The sequence below is a fragment of the Dunckerocampus dactyliophorus genome, chromosome 3 (genome assembly GCF_027744805.1).
Source record: "Dunckerocampus dactyliophorus isolate RoL2022-P2 chromosome 3, RoL_Ddac_1.1, whole genome shotgun sequence".
Classification (NCBI taxonomy): Eukaryota; Metazoa; Chordata; class Actinopteri; order Syngnathiformes; family Syngnathidae; genus Dunckerocampus; species Dunckerocampus dactyliophorus.
The window spans coordinates 39,830,879-39,844,944 of record NC_072821.1 but is presented as its reverse complement, the minus strand read 5'-3'; the positions used below and the strand labels follow the sequence as shown (position 1 = coordinate 39,844,944).

At 44.4% G+C, this 14,066-nt stretch overlaps 1 protein-coding gene across 1 annotated transcript; it reads right to left on the bottom strand.

Moving 5' to 3' along the window:
• Positions 1-326: 326 nt before the first annotated feature.
• LOC129179167 (uncharacterized) lies at positions 327-1,705 on the bottom strand. The gene is made up of 9 exons (XM_054772045.1): positions 1,451-1,705; positions 1,351-1,377; positions 1,212-1,274; positions 1,080-1,142; positions 946-1,008; positions 801-863; positions 655-717; positions 534-573; positions 327-463 (listed from the first exon to the last, which is right to left on the bottom strand). Exons 1-9 carry the CDS (start codon positions 1,541-1,543, stop codon positions 327-329), a joined length of 612 nt encoding a protein of 203 aa, XP_054628020.1. The 5' UTR covers positions 1,544-1,705.
• Positions 1,706-14,066: the final 12,361 nt, after the last annotated feature.

Genomic DNA, 14,066 nt, shown 5'->3' with positions numbered 1-14,066 from the left:
CATGGTCACTACAAGCATAGACATACACCTTGTCTTCATGCTCCAGGTCAACTATCCTGCTGTTGGAGGCCATGTAGTACTTCCCTGTGATGTCGGTGGTGTCATACATGTACATCAGCATCTCTCTGTTCCCATTCTTCTTCTCCTTATACACACGTAGATTAATCCTCTTACCAGCTGATTCGTAGTTCAAGGTGAAGAAGTAGGCGCCCTTGTAGGGGGTTGTGAAAATGCCTGCAGGGGGACAATCACACCTTCATTAGTGCCCCCCCCCCCCAGTGATGCTGACTCTAGAGGTAAGGAGCGATGAAGAAATGCTATGCTAGTTAGCAGTCAGGTGGCATCCTACCTGTGTTGGCATCATAGTGGTTACCCATGTTGGTGGGCACGTCGGCAAAGATCACCTTGTCATCACATGTCTTTTTGTCGCCATTTCTTGCTGCAAACCACACCTTACGTTTGTCTGCAGGACACATCAGGTGTCAGGTCATAGGTCACCTACACTCCTATGACCTTTACCCTTTCTCACCTACCTGACATGCCATCCAGCTTGCCCACACGTGTGGTTAGATCCTTGGGAGTACATGAGTATAAGTACTACTGCAGTACTTGGTGTCTATATGCTAATCAAGTACCCAGGTGTGTTTTATCTACCTGAATGGTTTTGGTGTTTGTGGTCTCTGCAGTCATCAGGTGGTCCACACGTGCCTTTAGATCCTATGAGAGTACATGTTGTATGTAATACTGCAGTACTTCCTGTCTATACATGCTAATCAAGTACCCAGGTGTGTTTTATCTACCGGAATGGTTTTGTTGTTTGTGGTCTCTGCAGTCTTCAGGTGGTCCACATGTGCAGTGAGAATCTAAAAGAGTACATGGTGTAGTACTACTGCAGTACTTGGTGTCTATACATGCTAGTCAAGTACCCAGGTGTGTTTTATCTACCTGAATGGTGTTTTCATTTGCAGTCTCTGCAGTCTTCAGGTGGTCCACACGTGTGGTTAGATCCTATGAAAGTACATGAGTAGAAGTACTACTGCAGTACTTGCTAATCAAGTACTCAGGTGTGTTTTATCTACCTGAATGGTTTTGGTGTTTGTGGTCTCTGCAGTCATCAGTTGGTCCACACTTACAATCAGATCCTAGAAGTACAAGAGTAGAAGTACTACTGCAGTACTTGCTAATCAAGTCCCCAGGTGTGTTTTATCTACCTGAATGTTGATGTGGTTTGCGGTCTCCGCAGTCATCAGGTGGTCCACACGTGCCTTTAGATCCTATGAGAGTACATGTTGTATGTAATACTGCAGTACTTATACATGCGTGTACATAGAAGTGTGCAGGTGCTTTTACCTTGGCGGTGTCGGTCTCTTCCTCCACCTGTGGGAGTGTACACTGTGGGTTATACTGCAGTACTTTCTGTGCATGTACAAACTGTATGAAGGACACGAACATCACGGGAATGAAATGCTGTCATCGTGAGGAGAAGGAACGTTGGTGTGGGGAAGTATTTCCTCGGCACACCGCTCGATCGTGGTGAAATCATGACCAACACTGAAGCGCCTCCTCCCGACTAAACACAGGCTGGAACCTCCTCTTACGGAGCGTGAATGGAAGCTAGCCGGGTTAGCTTGGTTTAGCATGCTAGTGGGCTGCCTGATATGCAGGTGATACATGTACACAGTCAGGAACTACCTTCCTGTCACGTGTCACCATGAACAACTAACATGGATTCATCCATTCATTCCTGCAGCTCCAGTTAGTTTATCCTCATCAGTCATCGAGATGAAAGCTGCATCTGCGTGTGGAGCTTGAAACGCAAGCACCAATCAGGATGGGAGCGACAATGTCAGCTGACCCGTGTGGGCGACGTCTACAAAGCGACCTTTACGAAATCCACCCAAACGACCTTGGCCATCGACCGCTAGCTTGCTATTGACCTTCACATGGAAGTGTTAGCAGATGTGCAGCAAGCGACCATAATATGCTAAGTTTGCAAAGCAACGCTGATCTGTATCTGTTCACCCACCTCAATGACCTGTATCCGTAGCTGGACTCCAATGGGCGGAGCTTAACCCCACAGTGGGCGTAGCTGAACCGGAAAATGGGTGGGCCTTAAATCTGGACATTATTTTAACTTTGAAATGGCATGGATTGATCAGACCCGATAACATAGCTAGTTAGCTAGCTAGTTAGCTACACCAGTTAGCTGCACGTGCATCTTGTACGACTGAGACAGTCAATGCGTGAGTGACATAGCTAGTTAGCTAGCTAATTAGCTACGGCAGTTAGCACAATTGCATCTTATACGGTTGAGTCGGTCAATGTGCGAGTCACATAGCGAGTTAGCTACGCCAGTAAGCATAAGTGCATCTTGTATGGCTGAGACGGTCAATGCGCGAGTTACATAGCTAGTTAGCTACACGTGCATCTTGTCCGGCTAGGACAGTCAATGCGAAAGTTACATGGCTAGTTAGCTACACCAGTTAGCTACACGTGCATCTTGTACGGCTGAGACGGTCAATGTGCTAGTTACATAGCTAGTTAGCTAGCTTGTTAGCTACACGTGCATCTTGTACGGCTAGGACAGTCAATGCGAAAGTTACATGGCTAGTTAGCTACACCAGTTAGCTAAACGTGCATCTTGTACGGCTGAGACGGTCATTGCATGAGTTACGTAGCTAGTTAGCTACACCAGTTAGCTACACGTGCATCTTGTACGGCTGAGACGGTCAATGTGCGAGTCACCTAGCTAGTTACCTAGCTAGTTAGCTACGCCAGTTAGCTACACGTGCATCTGGTACGACTGAGACGGTCAATGTGCGAGTCACATACCTAGTTAGCTACGGCAGTTAGCTAAACGTGCATCTTATACGACTGAGACAGTCAATGCGAACGTTACATAGCTAGTTAGCTACGCCAGTTAGCATAAGTGCATCTTGTACGACTGAGACAGTCAATGCGAACGTTACATAGCTAGTTAGCGAGCTAGTTACCTACGCCAGTAAGCACAAGTGCATCTTATACGGCTGAGACGGTCAATGCGTGAGTTACATAGCTAGTTAGCTACGCCAGTTAGCTGCACGTGCATCTTGTAGCTGAGAGAGTCAATGTGCGAGTTACATAGCTAGTTAGCTAGCTTGTTAGCTACACGTGCATCTTGTACGGCTAGGACAGTCAATGCGAAAGTTACATAGGTAGTTAGCTAGCTAGTTACCTACGCCAGTAAGCACAAGTGCATCTTGTACGGCTGAGACGGTCAATGCGTGAGTCACATAGCTAGTTAGCTACGGCAGTTAGCTAAACGTGCATCTTATACGGTTGAGTCGGTCAATGCGTGAGTTACATAGCTAGTTAGCTCTGCCAGTTAGCATAAGTGCATCTTGTATGGCTGAGACGGTCAATGCGTGAGTTACATAGCTAGTTAGCTACACGTGCATCTTGTCCGGCTAGGACAGTCAATGCGAAAGTTACATAGCTAGTTAGCTAGCTAGTTAGCTACGCCAGTTCGCGACACGTGCATCTTGTACGGCTAAGACGGTCAATGCGCGAGTTACATAGCTATCTAGCTACGCCAGTTAGCTACACGTGCATCTTGTACGGTTGAGTCGGTCAATGCGTGAGTTACATAGCTAGTTAGCTAGCTCGTTAGCTACGCCAGTTAGCTACACGTGCATCTTGTACGGCTGAGACAGTCAATGTGCGAGTTACATAGCTAGTTAGCTAGCTTGTTAGCTACACGTGCATCTTGTACGGCTAGGACAGTCAATGCGAAAGTTACATTGGTAGTTAGCTAGCTAGTTACCAACGCCAGTAAGCACAAGTGCATCTTGTACGGCTGAGACGGTCAATGCGAAAGTTACATTGGTAGTTAGCTAGCTAGTTACCAACGCCAGTAAGCACAAGTGCATCTTGTACGGCTGAGACGGTCAATGCGTGAGTCACATAGCTAGTTAGCTACGGCAGTTAGCTACACGTGCATCTTGTCCGGCTAGGACAGTCAATGCGAAAGTTCCATAGCTAGTTAGCTAGCTAGTTAGCTACGCCAGTTCGCTACACGTGCATCTTGTACGGCTAAGACGGTCAATGTGCGAGTTACATAGCTAGCTAGCTACGCCAGTTAGCTACACGTGCATCTTGTACGGTTGAGTCGGTCAATGCGTGAGTTACATAGCTAGTTAGCTACATCAGTTAGCTAAACGTGCATCTTGTACGGCTGAGACGGTCAGTGCATGAGTTACATAGCTCGTTAGCTACACCAGTTAGCTACACGTGCATCTTGTACGGCTGAGACAGTCAATGTGCGAGTTACATAGCCAGTTAGCTAGCTTGTTAGCTACACGTGCATCTTGTACGGCTAGGACAGTCAATGCGAAAGTTACATTGGTAGTTAGCTAGCTAGTTACCAACGCCAGTAAGCACAAGTGCATCTTGTACGGCTGAGACGGTCAATGCGAAAGTTACATTGGTAGTTAGCTAGCTAGTTACCAACGCCAGTAAGCACAAGTGCATCTTGTACGGCTGAGACGGTCAATGCGTGAGTCACATAGCTAGTTAGCTACGGCAGTTAGCTACACGTGCATCTTGTCCGGCTAGGACAGTCAATGCGAAAGTTCCATAGCTAGTTAGCTAGCTAGTTAGCTACGCCAGTTCGCTACACGTGCATCTTGTACGGCTAAGACGGTCAATGTGCGAGTTACATAGCTAGCTAGCTACGCCAGTTAGCTACACGTGCATCTTGTACGGTTGAGTCGGTCAATGCGTGAGTTACATAGCTAGTTAGCTACACCAGTTAGCTACACGTGCATCTTGTACGGCTGAGACAGTCAATGTGCGAGTTACATAGCCAGTTAGCTAGCTTGTTAGCTACACGTGCATCTTGTACGGCTAGGACAGTCAATGCGAAAGTTACATTGGTAGTTAGCTAGCTAGTTACCAACGCCAGTAAGCACAAGTGCATCTTGTACGGCTGAGACGGTCAATGCGTGAGTTACATAGCTAGTTAGCTGCGCCAGTTAGCACAAGTGCATCTTGTACGGCTGAGACAGTCAATGCATGAGTTACATAGCTAGTTAGCTAGCTAATTAGCTGCACCAGTTAGCACAAGTGCATCTTGTACGGCTGAGACGGTCAATGCGTGAGTTACATAGCTAGTTAGCTGCGCCAGTTAGCACAAGTGCATCTTGTACGGCTGAGACAGTCAATGCATGAGTTACATAGCTAGTTAGCTAGCTAATTAGCTGCACCAGTTAGCACAAGTGCATCTTGTACGGCTGAGACGGTCAATGCGTGAGTTACATAGCTAGTTAGCTGCGCCAGTTAGCACAAGTGCATCTTGTACGGCTGAGACAGTCAATGCATGAGTTACATAGCTAGTTAGCTAGCTAATTAGCTGCACCAGTTAGCACAAGTGCATCTTGTACGGCTGAGACAGTCAATGCGTGAGTTACATAGCTAGTTAGCTAGCTAGTTAGCTACGCCAGTTAGCTACACGTGCATCTTGTACGGCTGAGACGGTCAATGCGTGAGTTACATAGCTAGTTACCTAGCTAATTAGCTACGCCAGTTAGCACAAGTGCATCTTGTACGGTTGAGTCGGTCAATGCGTGAGTTACATAGCTAGTTAGCTAGCTTGTTAGCTACACGTGCATCTTGTACAGCTAGGACAGTCAATGCGTGAGTTACATAGCTAGTTAGCTAGCTAGTTAGCTACGCCAGTTAGCTACACGTGCATCTTGTACGGCTGAGACGGTCAATGTGCGAGTCACATAGCTAGTTACCTAGCTAGTTAGCTACGCCAATTAGCTACACGTGCATCTTGTACGACTGAGACGGTTAATGCGTGAGTTACCTAGCTAGTTAGCTACGCCAGTTAGCTAAACGTGCATCTTGTACAGCTAGGACAGTCAATGCGTGAGTTACATAGCTAGTTAGCTACGCCAGTTAGCTACACGTGCATCTTGTACAACTGAGACGGTCAATGTGCGAGTTACATAGCCAGTTAGCTAGCTTGTTAGCTACACGTGCATCTTGTACGACTGAGACGGTTAATGCGTGAGTTACCTAGCTAGTTAGCTACGCCAGTTAGCTAAACGTGCATCTTGTACAGCTAGGACAGTCAATGCGTGAGTTACATAGCTAGTTAGCTAGCTAGTTAGCTACGCCAGTTAGCTACACGTGCATCTTGTACAACTGAGACGGTCAATGTGCGAGTCACATAGCTAGCTAGCTAGTTAGCTACGCCAGTTAGCTTAAGTTGTAGGAGACTTGTAGATTTCTACACGGATGCGCCAAAATGTTTCTCTGCTTTGATTCACTTTGTTTGGGCTCATTTGAGGAGCAAAATGCGTCTTAGTTCTATGAAATGCTCGCACCATGTGACTGTGTGACTGGCCAATCACAGAGCGTGAAGAGTGAACACATAATGAGGATTTTCCCTCATCAAGATGACGGACAATGACGAGCTGTGCTCGTTTCATGCTCGTACTCATCAATGCATCATCTGTAACGGATCCTGGTTGTACACAAGTGTATTTACTTCTATGGGTTTAGCTTTGCAGCTTTTGATACCAGAGTACTGAACTGAATGATATGGTCATGTGATACATCCCAAACATGTCCTATACATGCTGAGGACAAACTGTCATGTTTCGCAGGACAGGAGCGAGTGTTTCCTGTCCTGCGCCCTTATTTTGGCGAGGTGTACTTCCGGTGTGGTGGAAGTTCCAGCCCCTTCATGCCTGGTGTCCGCACAGCTGCGGACAATTTGTATTAGCGGCGGTTAAAAGGCCAGCGCCATCGTATGTGCGGCGCTGGTTCATTGTTGATGTCACGGTTGATGACCCTCGTTGCTCTGCCAGCTGTCACCTAGACTTACCATCTCAGCTACTTTCATTGTTTCCTTTGTCACTTTTAGTTTGGTCCTGTTGCCTTGTGCAAATACTATTCTTTTTATTTCTGCACCTCGCCGCCTCGCCTCCGCATACCGGGGGTCAAGTCTTTGACAGCAGCAACCCCCGTCGACACAAACCCTACCTCAACATCCTTGGTCTTTGCAGCTTCTTCACGCAGCTTCTCCAGCTCGTCTGTCAGTTCCTGTGTTTTTATGTCAACATCTTTGGTCTTTGCAGCTTCTTCACGCAGCTTCTCCAGCTCGTCTGTCAGTTCCTGTGTTTTTATGTCAACATCTTTGGTCTTTGCAGCTTCTTCACGCAGCTTCTCCAGCTTGTCTGTCAGTTCCTGTGTTTTTATGTCAACATCTTTGGTCTTTGCAGCTTCTTCATGCAGCTTCTCCAGCTTGTCTGTCAGTTCCTGTGTTTTTATGTCAACATCTTTGGTCTTTGCAGCTTCTTCATGCAGCTTCTTCAGCTTGTCTGTCAGTTCCTGTGTTTTTATGTCAACATCTTTGGTCTTTGCAGCTTCTTCACGCAGCTTCTTCAGCTTGTCTGTCAGTTCCTGTGTTTTTATGTCAACATCGTTGGTCTTTGCAGCTTCTTCACGCAGCTTCTCCAGCTTGTCTGTCAGTTCCTGTGTTTTTATGTCAACATCGTTGGTCTTTGCAGCTTCTTCACGCAGCTTCTTCAGATCGTCTGTCAGCCTCTACAAGAGGACATAATACTATGTAGTACTTCATGTTTATTCACAGGTAAATAAAGTACTGGTATCCAACCTGAACTACGTGACTATTTAAAACCTGGGATACTTCCAGCCCGTTCACACGCTTTTCCAGATTCTACAAGACAACACGTTGTTAGTAGTACTTCCTGTCCATGTGGAAATGAAATGTTTCTACCTGGACATCCTTGGGTGTTGCTTCATCCAGTTTCTTCAGATCTTCTGTAAGTCTCTGAAAGAAGACATGTTGAGGGTACTTAGTGTCCATGGATGGAAAACAAGAACTACAGAACCAACAATAGGATGAAAAAGCAACAAGGAATCATGGAACACGACTGAAACTACAGAGGCTGGATGATCTGGAACAAAACATCAGATCCATGAAAGAGGAGGTTGAAACGTGAGGGGTGTGAGAGTGGAGGAGAAGGAAGCACAGGATAGTAGCTGCATTGAGTGCCTCTCAAACACCATCATGAAGAAAAAGAACACGATTGATGACACGGACCAGAACACATGAATGAATGAATGATGGTGACGGGACGGGGCTTCGGGTTAAAGCCAGGTCTGATGCCGGGGCGGTGGGGAATAAGGATGAACCAGAAGAGATGGAAGTTACTACTTTGGTCCAACCAAAGGAGGTGGACGTAGCCATCCAACCATCCACACTTGCATCCCACAGCACCACAGCCACCACCATCGTCACGTTCACTACCAGGAAACTACTGAAACAGGGAAAGAAGCTGAAAGGTGCAAACGTCTATCAGGGGTCGGCAACCTTTACCATCAAAAGAGACATTTTGCCTCCCCTTTCGGTCCAAAAAACATCAGGAGCCACAAAACATGACACAACTTCTAAACGTGTTGCAAGCACACAATTCATCCAACAGAAGTGCGTCTACGTTTGGAGGTCTACTCTGGAACCATCAACACTTTAATCTGGAAGTCTTACTGAGTGGTTCCCATGTTTGTCAAATTCTAACAAAACGTAGCCGACTTTAAGATGAAAACGTCCATCAGAGTTCACATATCTATTGTCATCAGTAAGCATTCTATTGGTCCCGTCCTTGACTGTCTTGCAAAGAGGCATTCTTTCATTTTCAATCATTTCCTGTTTATTTTTTAATTGGGAGAACAGATGCACGGATGTTCGTATGAACGATTCTTTCATGTATTCTCCATCTGTGAATGGCTTCCCATACTACCCATACTTCCCAACTGACATCCATCATGGACTGGCCCCCACGTTCACCTGACGTAAACCCAATAGAACACCTCTGGGACATTATGTTTAGGTCCATCCGGGGCCGCCAGGTTGCTCCTCAGACTGTCCAGGAGCTCATTGATGCCCTGGTCCAGATCTGGGAGGAGATCCCCCAGGACACCATCTGTAGTCTCATTAGGAGCATGCCCCCACGTTGTCAGGCATGCGTACAAGCACGTGGGGGCCACACAAACTACTGAGAATCATTTTGAGTTGCTACAATGACATTTTAGCTAAATGGACCAGTGTGCTGCATCATTTTTTCACTTTCATTTTTGGGGTGTCTTTGATTTCCCCCCTCTATAGGGTGATCATTTTCATTTCTATCAAATGATGTGGCATCATTTTGTTACTAATACATCACCCACTTATTATCTGGAAACATATTCAACATCATTTTCCCCCAGTTTAGATCTGATGTGTTTTCCAAGTGTTCCTTTCATTATTTTGAGCAGTGTGTATACGTGTGTATATTTATCAACGAGGCCCTCAGCTGCTTTAACCAACCAGAAAATTACCAGACAGGTTTAATACAATTCATGCCAGGCCCAATAAAAAAAGTGTTCCTTTCATTTTTGTGAGCGGTGTATGAAGGTGCAGGAATGTGTGGGTGTGTAATTGTCACTGAGAATGTATGAAATGCATTCACCACTTTGAGTGAATCAGATTTTTTTTCTGCAGGAAAACAACCTATTTTCAGGAGTTTTTTATTTATTTTTTTTACAAAATTGTGCGGGGATCCACTATATATTTTCAGCGTTCACATATTTAATCTCGCTGAGATATGCACTTTTTGCAGTGTCCACAATGACCTGCTTGTTTAGCAATTCATTGTTTTCATGCAATTCCTTTTGAATCAAATGTACTTGACATTTGTCATCAATGCATTGTGGACGTAGGGTTGGAGCTGACCTGGTTGCGTGACGTGTGCAGTTGTTGGATTGACAGACAAGGCAACGACAAAAAAAGAAAAATTCCATATTTTTACGTTGTAAAGTGGCAACCGACACGTCTTTGTGTGTCCAACGTTTTATGCTGAATATAACACCCCCTTGCAGAACCTCAGCCATGACACGGATGACTGGTCCTTGCGGTCACTTGTCAGCCCTTTATGTCACATTACAACTGTATGACTGCTCCCTCAACACATGACACAATATACATGTATGTGTGTACTGTATCAAGTGTAGATCTTCTTGTGGCATCCTGATGACGTTGGCAAATGATAATACGTGTCATCCTTCCCTCTGATCATTCTTGTTTTGGACACGTATTATCATTTGCCAACGTCATCAGGATGCCACAAGAAGATCTACAATTGATACCTTTTGTTTCACAGACCACAAGCAACCAGAAGTGGAAAAAGCAAAATGATTAGAGCACCCTTGTTTCTTCATTCTTCTTCATTTGATACACCTAAAGCTACTTTTGTTTGGACAAATGTAACCATGACAACAGAAATAGCTCAATCAGCTCTTCAATGATCTTATGTTTGTTATCATTGTATCTGTCCAAACAAATGTACCTTTAGTTGTACCAGCCATTCAAATGGATCAATAGGCTGAAGAAACAAGGAGGTCTCATCATTTTGCCATGACTGCAGATCAGGACACACATTTTCTGTGACTGCTGTTACGACACGTTACTACACGGAGGAGCAATACAACATTCATATCAGCACTAAGTTGTCAGTTAGCACATGAACAGCAGAAGCATGTATGCAAATGATACCACCAGACAATATTTGAACCAATTCAAGCAACCCTTCAAAGTAATCACAATCTGGGCAACTTGGATCAACACTGACAAGGCTGGACTTTCAGATGGAAGGTTGGAATGATCTGCATTACCAGGAACAATACAAGTGGAGGAGGAGGAGTGCTGTGCACGTGGCTGGGGGGGCATGGCTCAGGTGTCAAAGTATCACTTTTCCATTTACATGGAAAACCATGGCAACTACACCATGGAAACAACATGTCATTTGCTATTGATAACATTTTGGAATGGATAGCCATTGAAATGTGTCAAGAAACAACAGCAAAGCAAACATGTATGAATGTATGAATGATCAAAAGTTTAAGACCACAGGCTATAAAAGCCCAAATGTGCTCCAAATGTTGATGTAGTGTCATCATTCCCACTGTCATGCCCTCCTGATGCTAAAGCTAAGAAGCTTTCTCTTTTTCAACGTGGTGGGATTGTGGAGCTGCATAAGCAAGGCCTCTCGCAGCGTGCCATGGCTGCTGAGGTTGGGAGCAGGAAATCAGTCATTCTAAGTTTTTGGAAAGATCCTGAGCATTATGGAACAAAAAAGTCAAAAATCACACCTGCGTTGAGCCGGAGGATCCCATTGGCTGTCCATCAAGACACAGGCGGTCTTCCACCCTCATGAAGGTCCTTACTGGTGCCGACTGCAGCAATAAGCATCAGATGGCATCAGAGGGAAAAGGCTTTAAAAAACAAAAGGAATTCAAAGACCTCATCTCCTTCAACGCCACAAAAGTGCCCGTTTAGACTTTGCCAGGGAGCATCAAACATGGGACATTGAAAGGTGGAACAAAGTTTTATTCTCTGATGAGAAAAAATGTAACCTTGACGGTCCAGATGGCTTCCAACGTTACTGGCATGACAAGGAGATCCCACCTGAGATGTTTTCTACCCGGCACAGTGTCCATCATGATCTGGGGTGCTTTTTCATTCAGTGGAACACCGGAACTTCAGGTGGTGCGGGGTCGTCAAACGGTGGCCACTTACATTTAGAGGTTGCGGCGGGCATCCCTCATGACCGAGGGCCCTGGTCTGTGTGGTACCAGCTGGGTTCTTCAACAGGACAACGCTGCAGTTCACAATGCTGGCTTGACCAGGGACTTCTTCAGGGAGAATAACATCACTCTTTTGGACCATCCTGCAAGTTCCCCTCATTTAAATCCCATAGAGAACATTTGGGGATGGATGGCAAGGGAAGTTTCTAAAAATGGCCATCACTTCCAGACAGTTGATGTCCTTGGTGAAGCCATCTTCACCACTTGGAGCAATGTTCCCACTAGCCTCAGGGAAACACTGGCATCAAGCATGCCCAAAGCCATTTTGGAAGTGATGAACAAGAACGGTGGAGCTCCTCATTACTGAGTCCTACTGACAACATTTTTGGTTCTGCTTTGGAGACTTTTTTGTTCTTTTTTTGAGCGAAGGTCTTAAACTTTTGATCAGCTGATAAACTATTTCAGTTGAATTGTTGTTGTTTTTGCATATTGTAGCTCTACTTAAAACCTCATTAAGATCCGAATGTGCAAAATGATCATTCTAGACATTTTTCAACTGCTCTTAGGATTTGGATGAGTGTATTATTCACTTCCTGCATTCCATGTTATATTTTTGATATAATAATCAGTGTAATAATAAATAATAAAACAAGCATGACAGAACAATCATTGTGATGATCAAGACTCTTCTTGTATTTAGTAAACACCACCTGCTTGTATTGTTTGTGAATGTGCTCATCTCGCTACTTTGTTGGACTTCCTTACTCCAGTGGTCCCCAACCCCCCGGCACAGAAAGAAAAAGTAATTTCCATTATTTCATTTTTTATGTTTTATTTTGAAAAGTGGCCAGATTCTCTCTGTTACATCCGCCTCACTTGACGCATGTCCATTGTGGGTGTGCTAACTTTCTACTACTACTGTATTTGTACCATTGTTCTTTCCCTCATATGTGGTGTAAATGCTGATACTATGTGGGAATGCATGAAGGTACGTTTGATGACTTATTGAGTGCTAATGTGCACATCTGTCTCAAGGTAATTCATGCTAGCACACTGCCTTTTAGCACACACGTCAAACAGCCATGTCATCTCTCTGGAAACACTTGAAATGGTGGATGGGGGGTCGCCATTCATTTAGTGCTTTTAATTTGATCTTATTCATGTCTTAGATATTTGATCGCTATCATGTAAATTTGATATTTGTTCGCTATAACTAGAACAGCACATGTGAATGTGTGCTTTTAAAAAGAAAGGCTTTGTATCAGACATCTTTTTGCAGGACATTGAGTGAAGGTTGCTTTTATTTCCTAATGATTGTCCGTATCTCCACACAATACATTAGACATGCTCCTACCAAAGAACAGTGGTTTTTATCAAGAACAAAATTATCTTTATTCAATATTGAAGTATTTCTCACCACCTGTTGTTGTAAATTTTTGAGATGAGATTTTTAGTCTATTATGATCCCAGAAATGTGTTTTCTTTCACTTTTTCAATGTCCACTCTGTCTATTTGTATTTGGTCGTACGTCCCTTCTGCTATTTCCAAATAGCATTATTTTAGTTTTACTTAAGTTCAGGGATCATCTGTTCCTGTCAAACCATGACTTTAATATGACCTTTTCACCCTTGACCTTTTTAATGAGTTCTTGTGTGCTTTCCCACAACAAAAGGCAGTGGTATCATCCGCAAATAAGACCAACTTTAATCCCTTTGTTACTTTACAAATGTCATTGATGTACAAATTGAACAGTTTTGGTTCCAGTTTGGACCCCTGGGGTACTCCACACGTGGTGTAGAACTCCCAGATGTATATTCTCCTAGCTTTACAAAGGTGAATGAAAATAAATTCCCGGGGTTCATAACAGATGAAAAGATGAGCTGGAAATCTCACACTTCAATATTGAATAAAGCAAAATAAGTTTTTCATTCCACACTCTTTACTGCTCTCTATGGAGGGCCGAGACACTGCAGCTTTTCTTTCCAGCCGTTCACTAAAGCAGGTGATTTTAGTGATCAACACCTCCTTTGATTTAAGGGAAGGAGCTCATCAATTGAATAACCTGCTGGAGAAACTGGTCGGAGAGAAACCTGCAGTGTCTCGGGCGTCCGTGCCACGAGTTTGACACATGTGATCTATTGTGTGGAGACATGGAGAAAGAACTATTAAAGCAATCTTCACTCACTACAAGTACTGCAAAAAAGATCAGTTAGGATCATCCAGAATGCCGTGTATAGAGAATATACAAATCTTCTTGTACATTTTCAAACAGCTAAAATAATGCATCAAGATAACAACAACCTATTACACAAAAATGTCATACAATACTTTTCTACAAGAGAGGAAAACTAAACACCCCCAGCATTTCAGTATGTGGAACCAAATTATGGATCGGACTGAGTAAAGAACTCAAACAATGCACCAATGTGGAA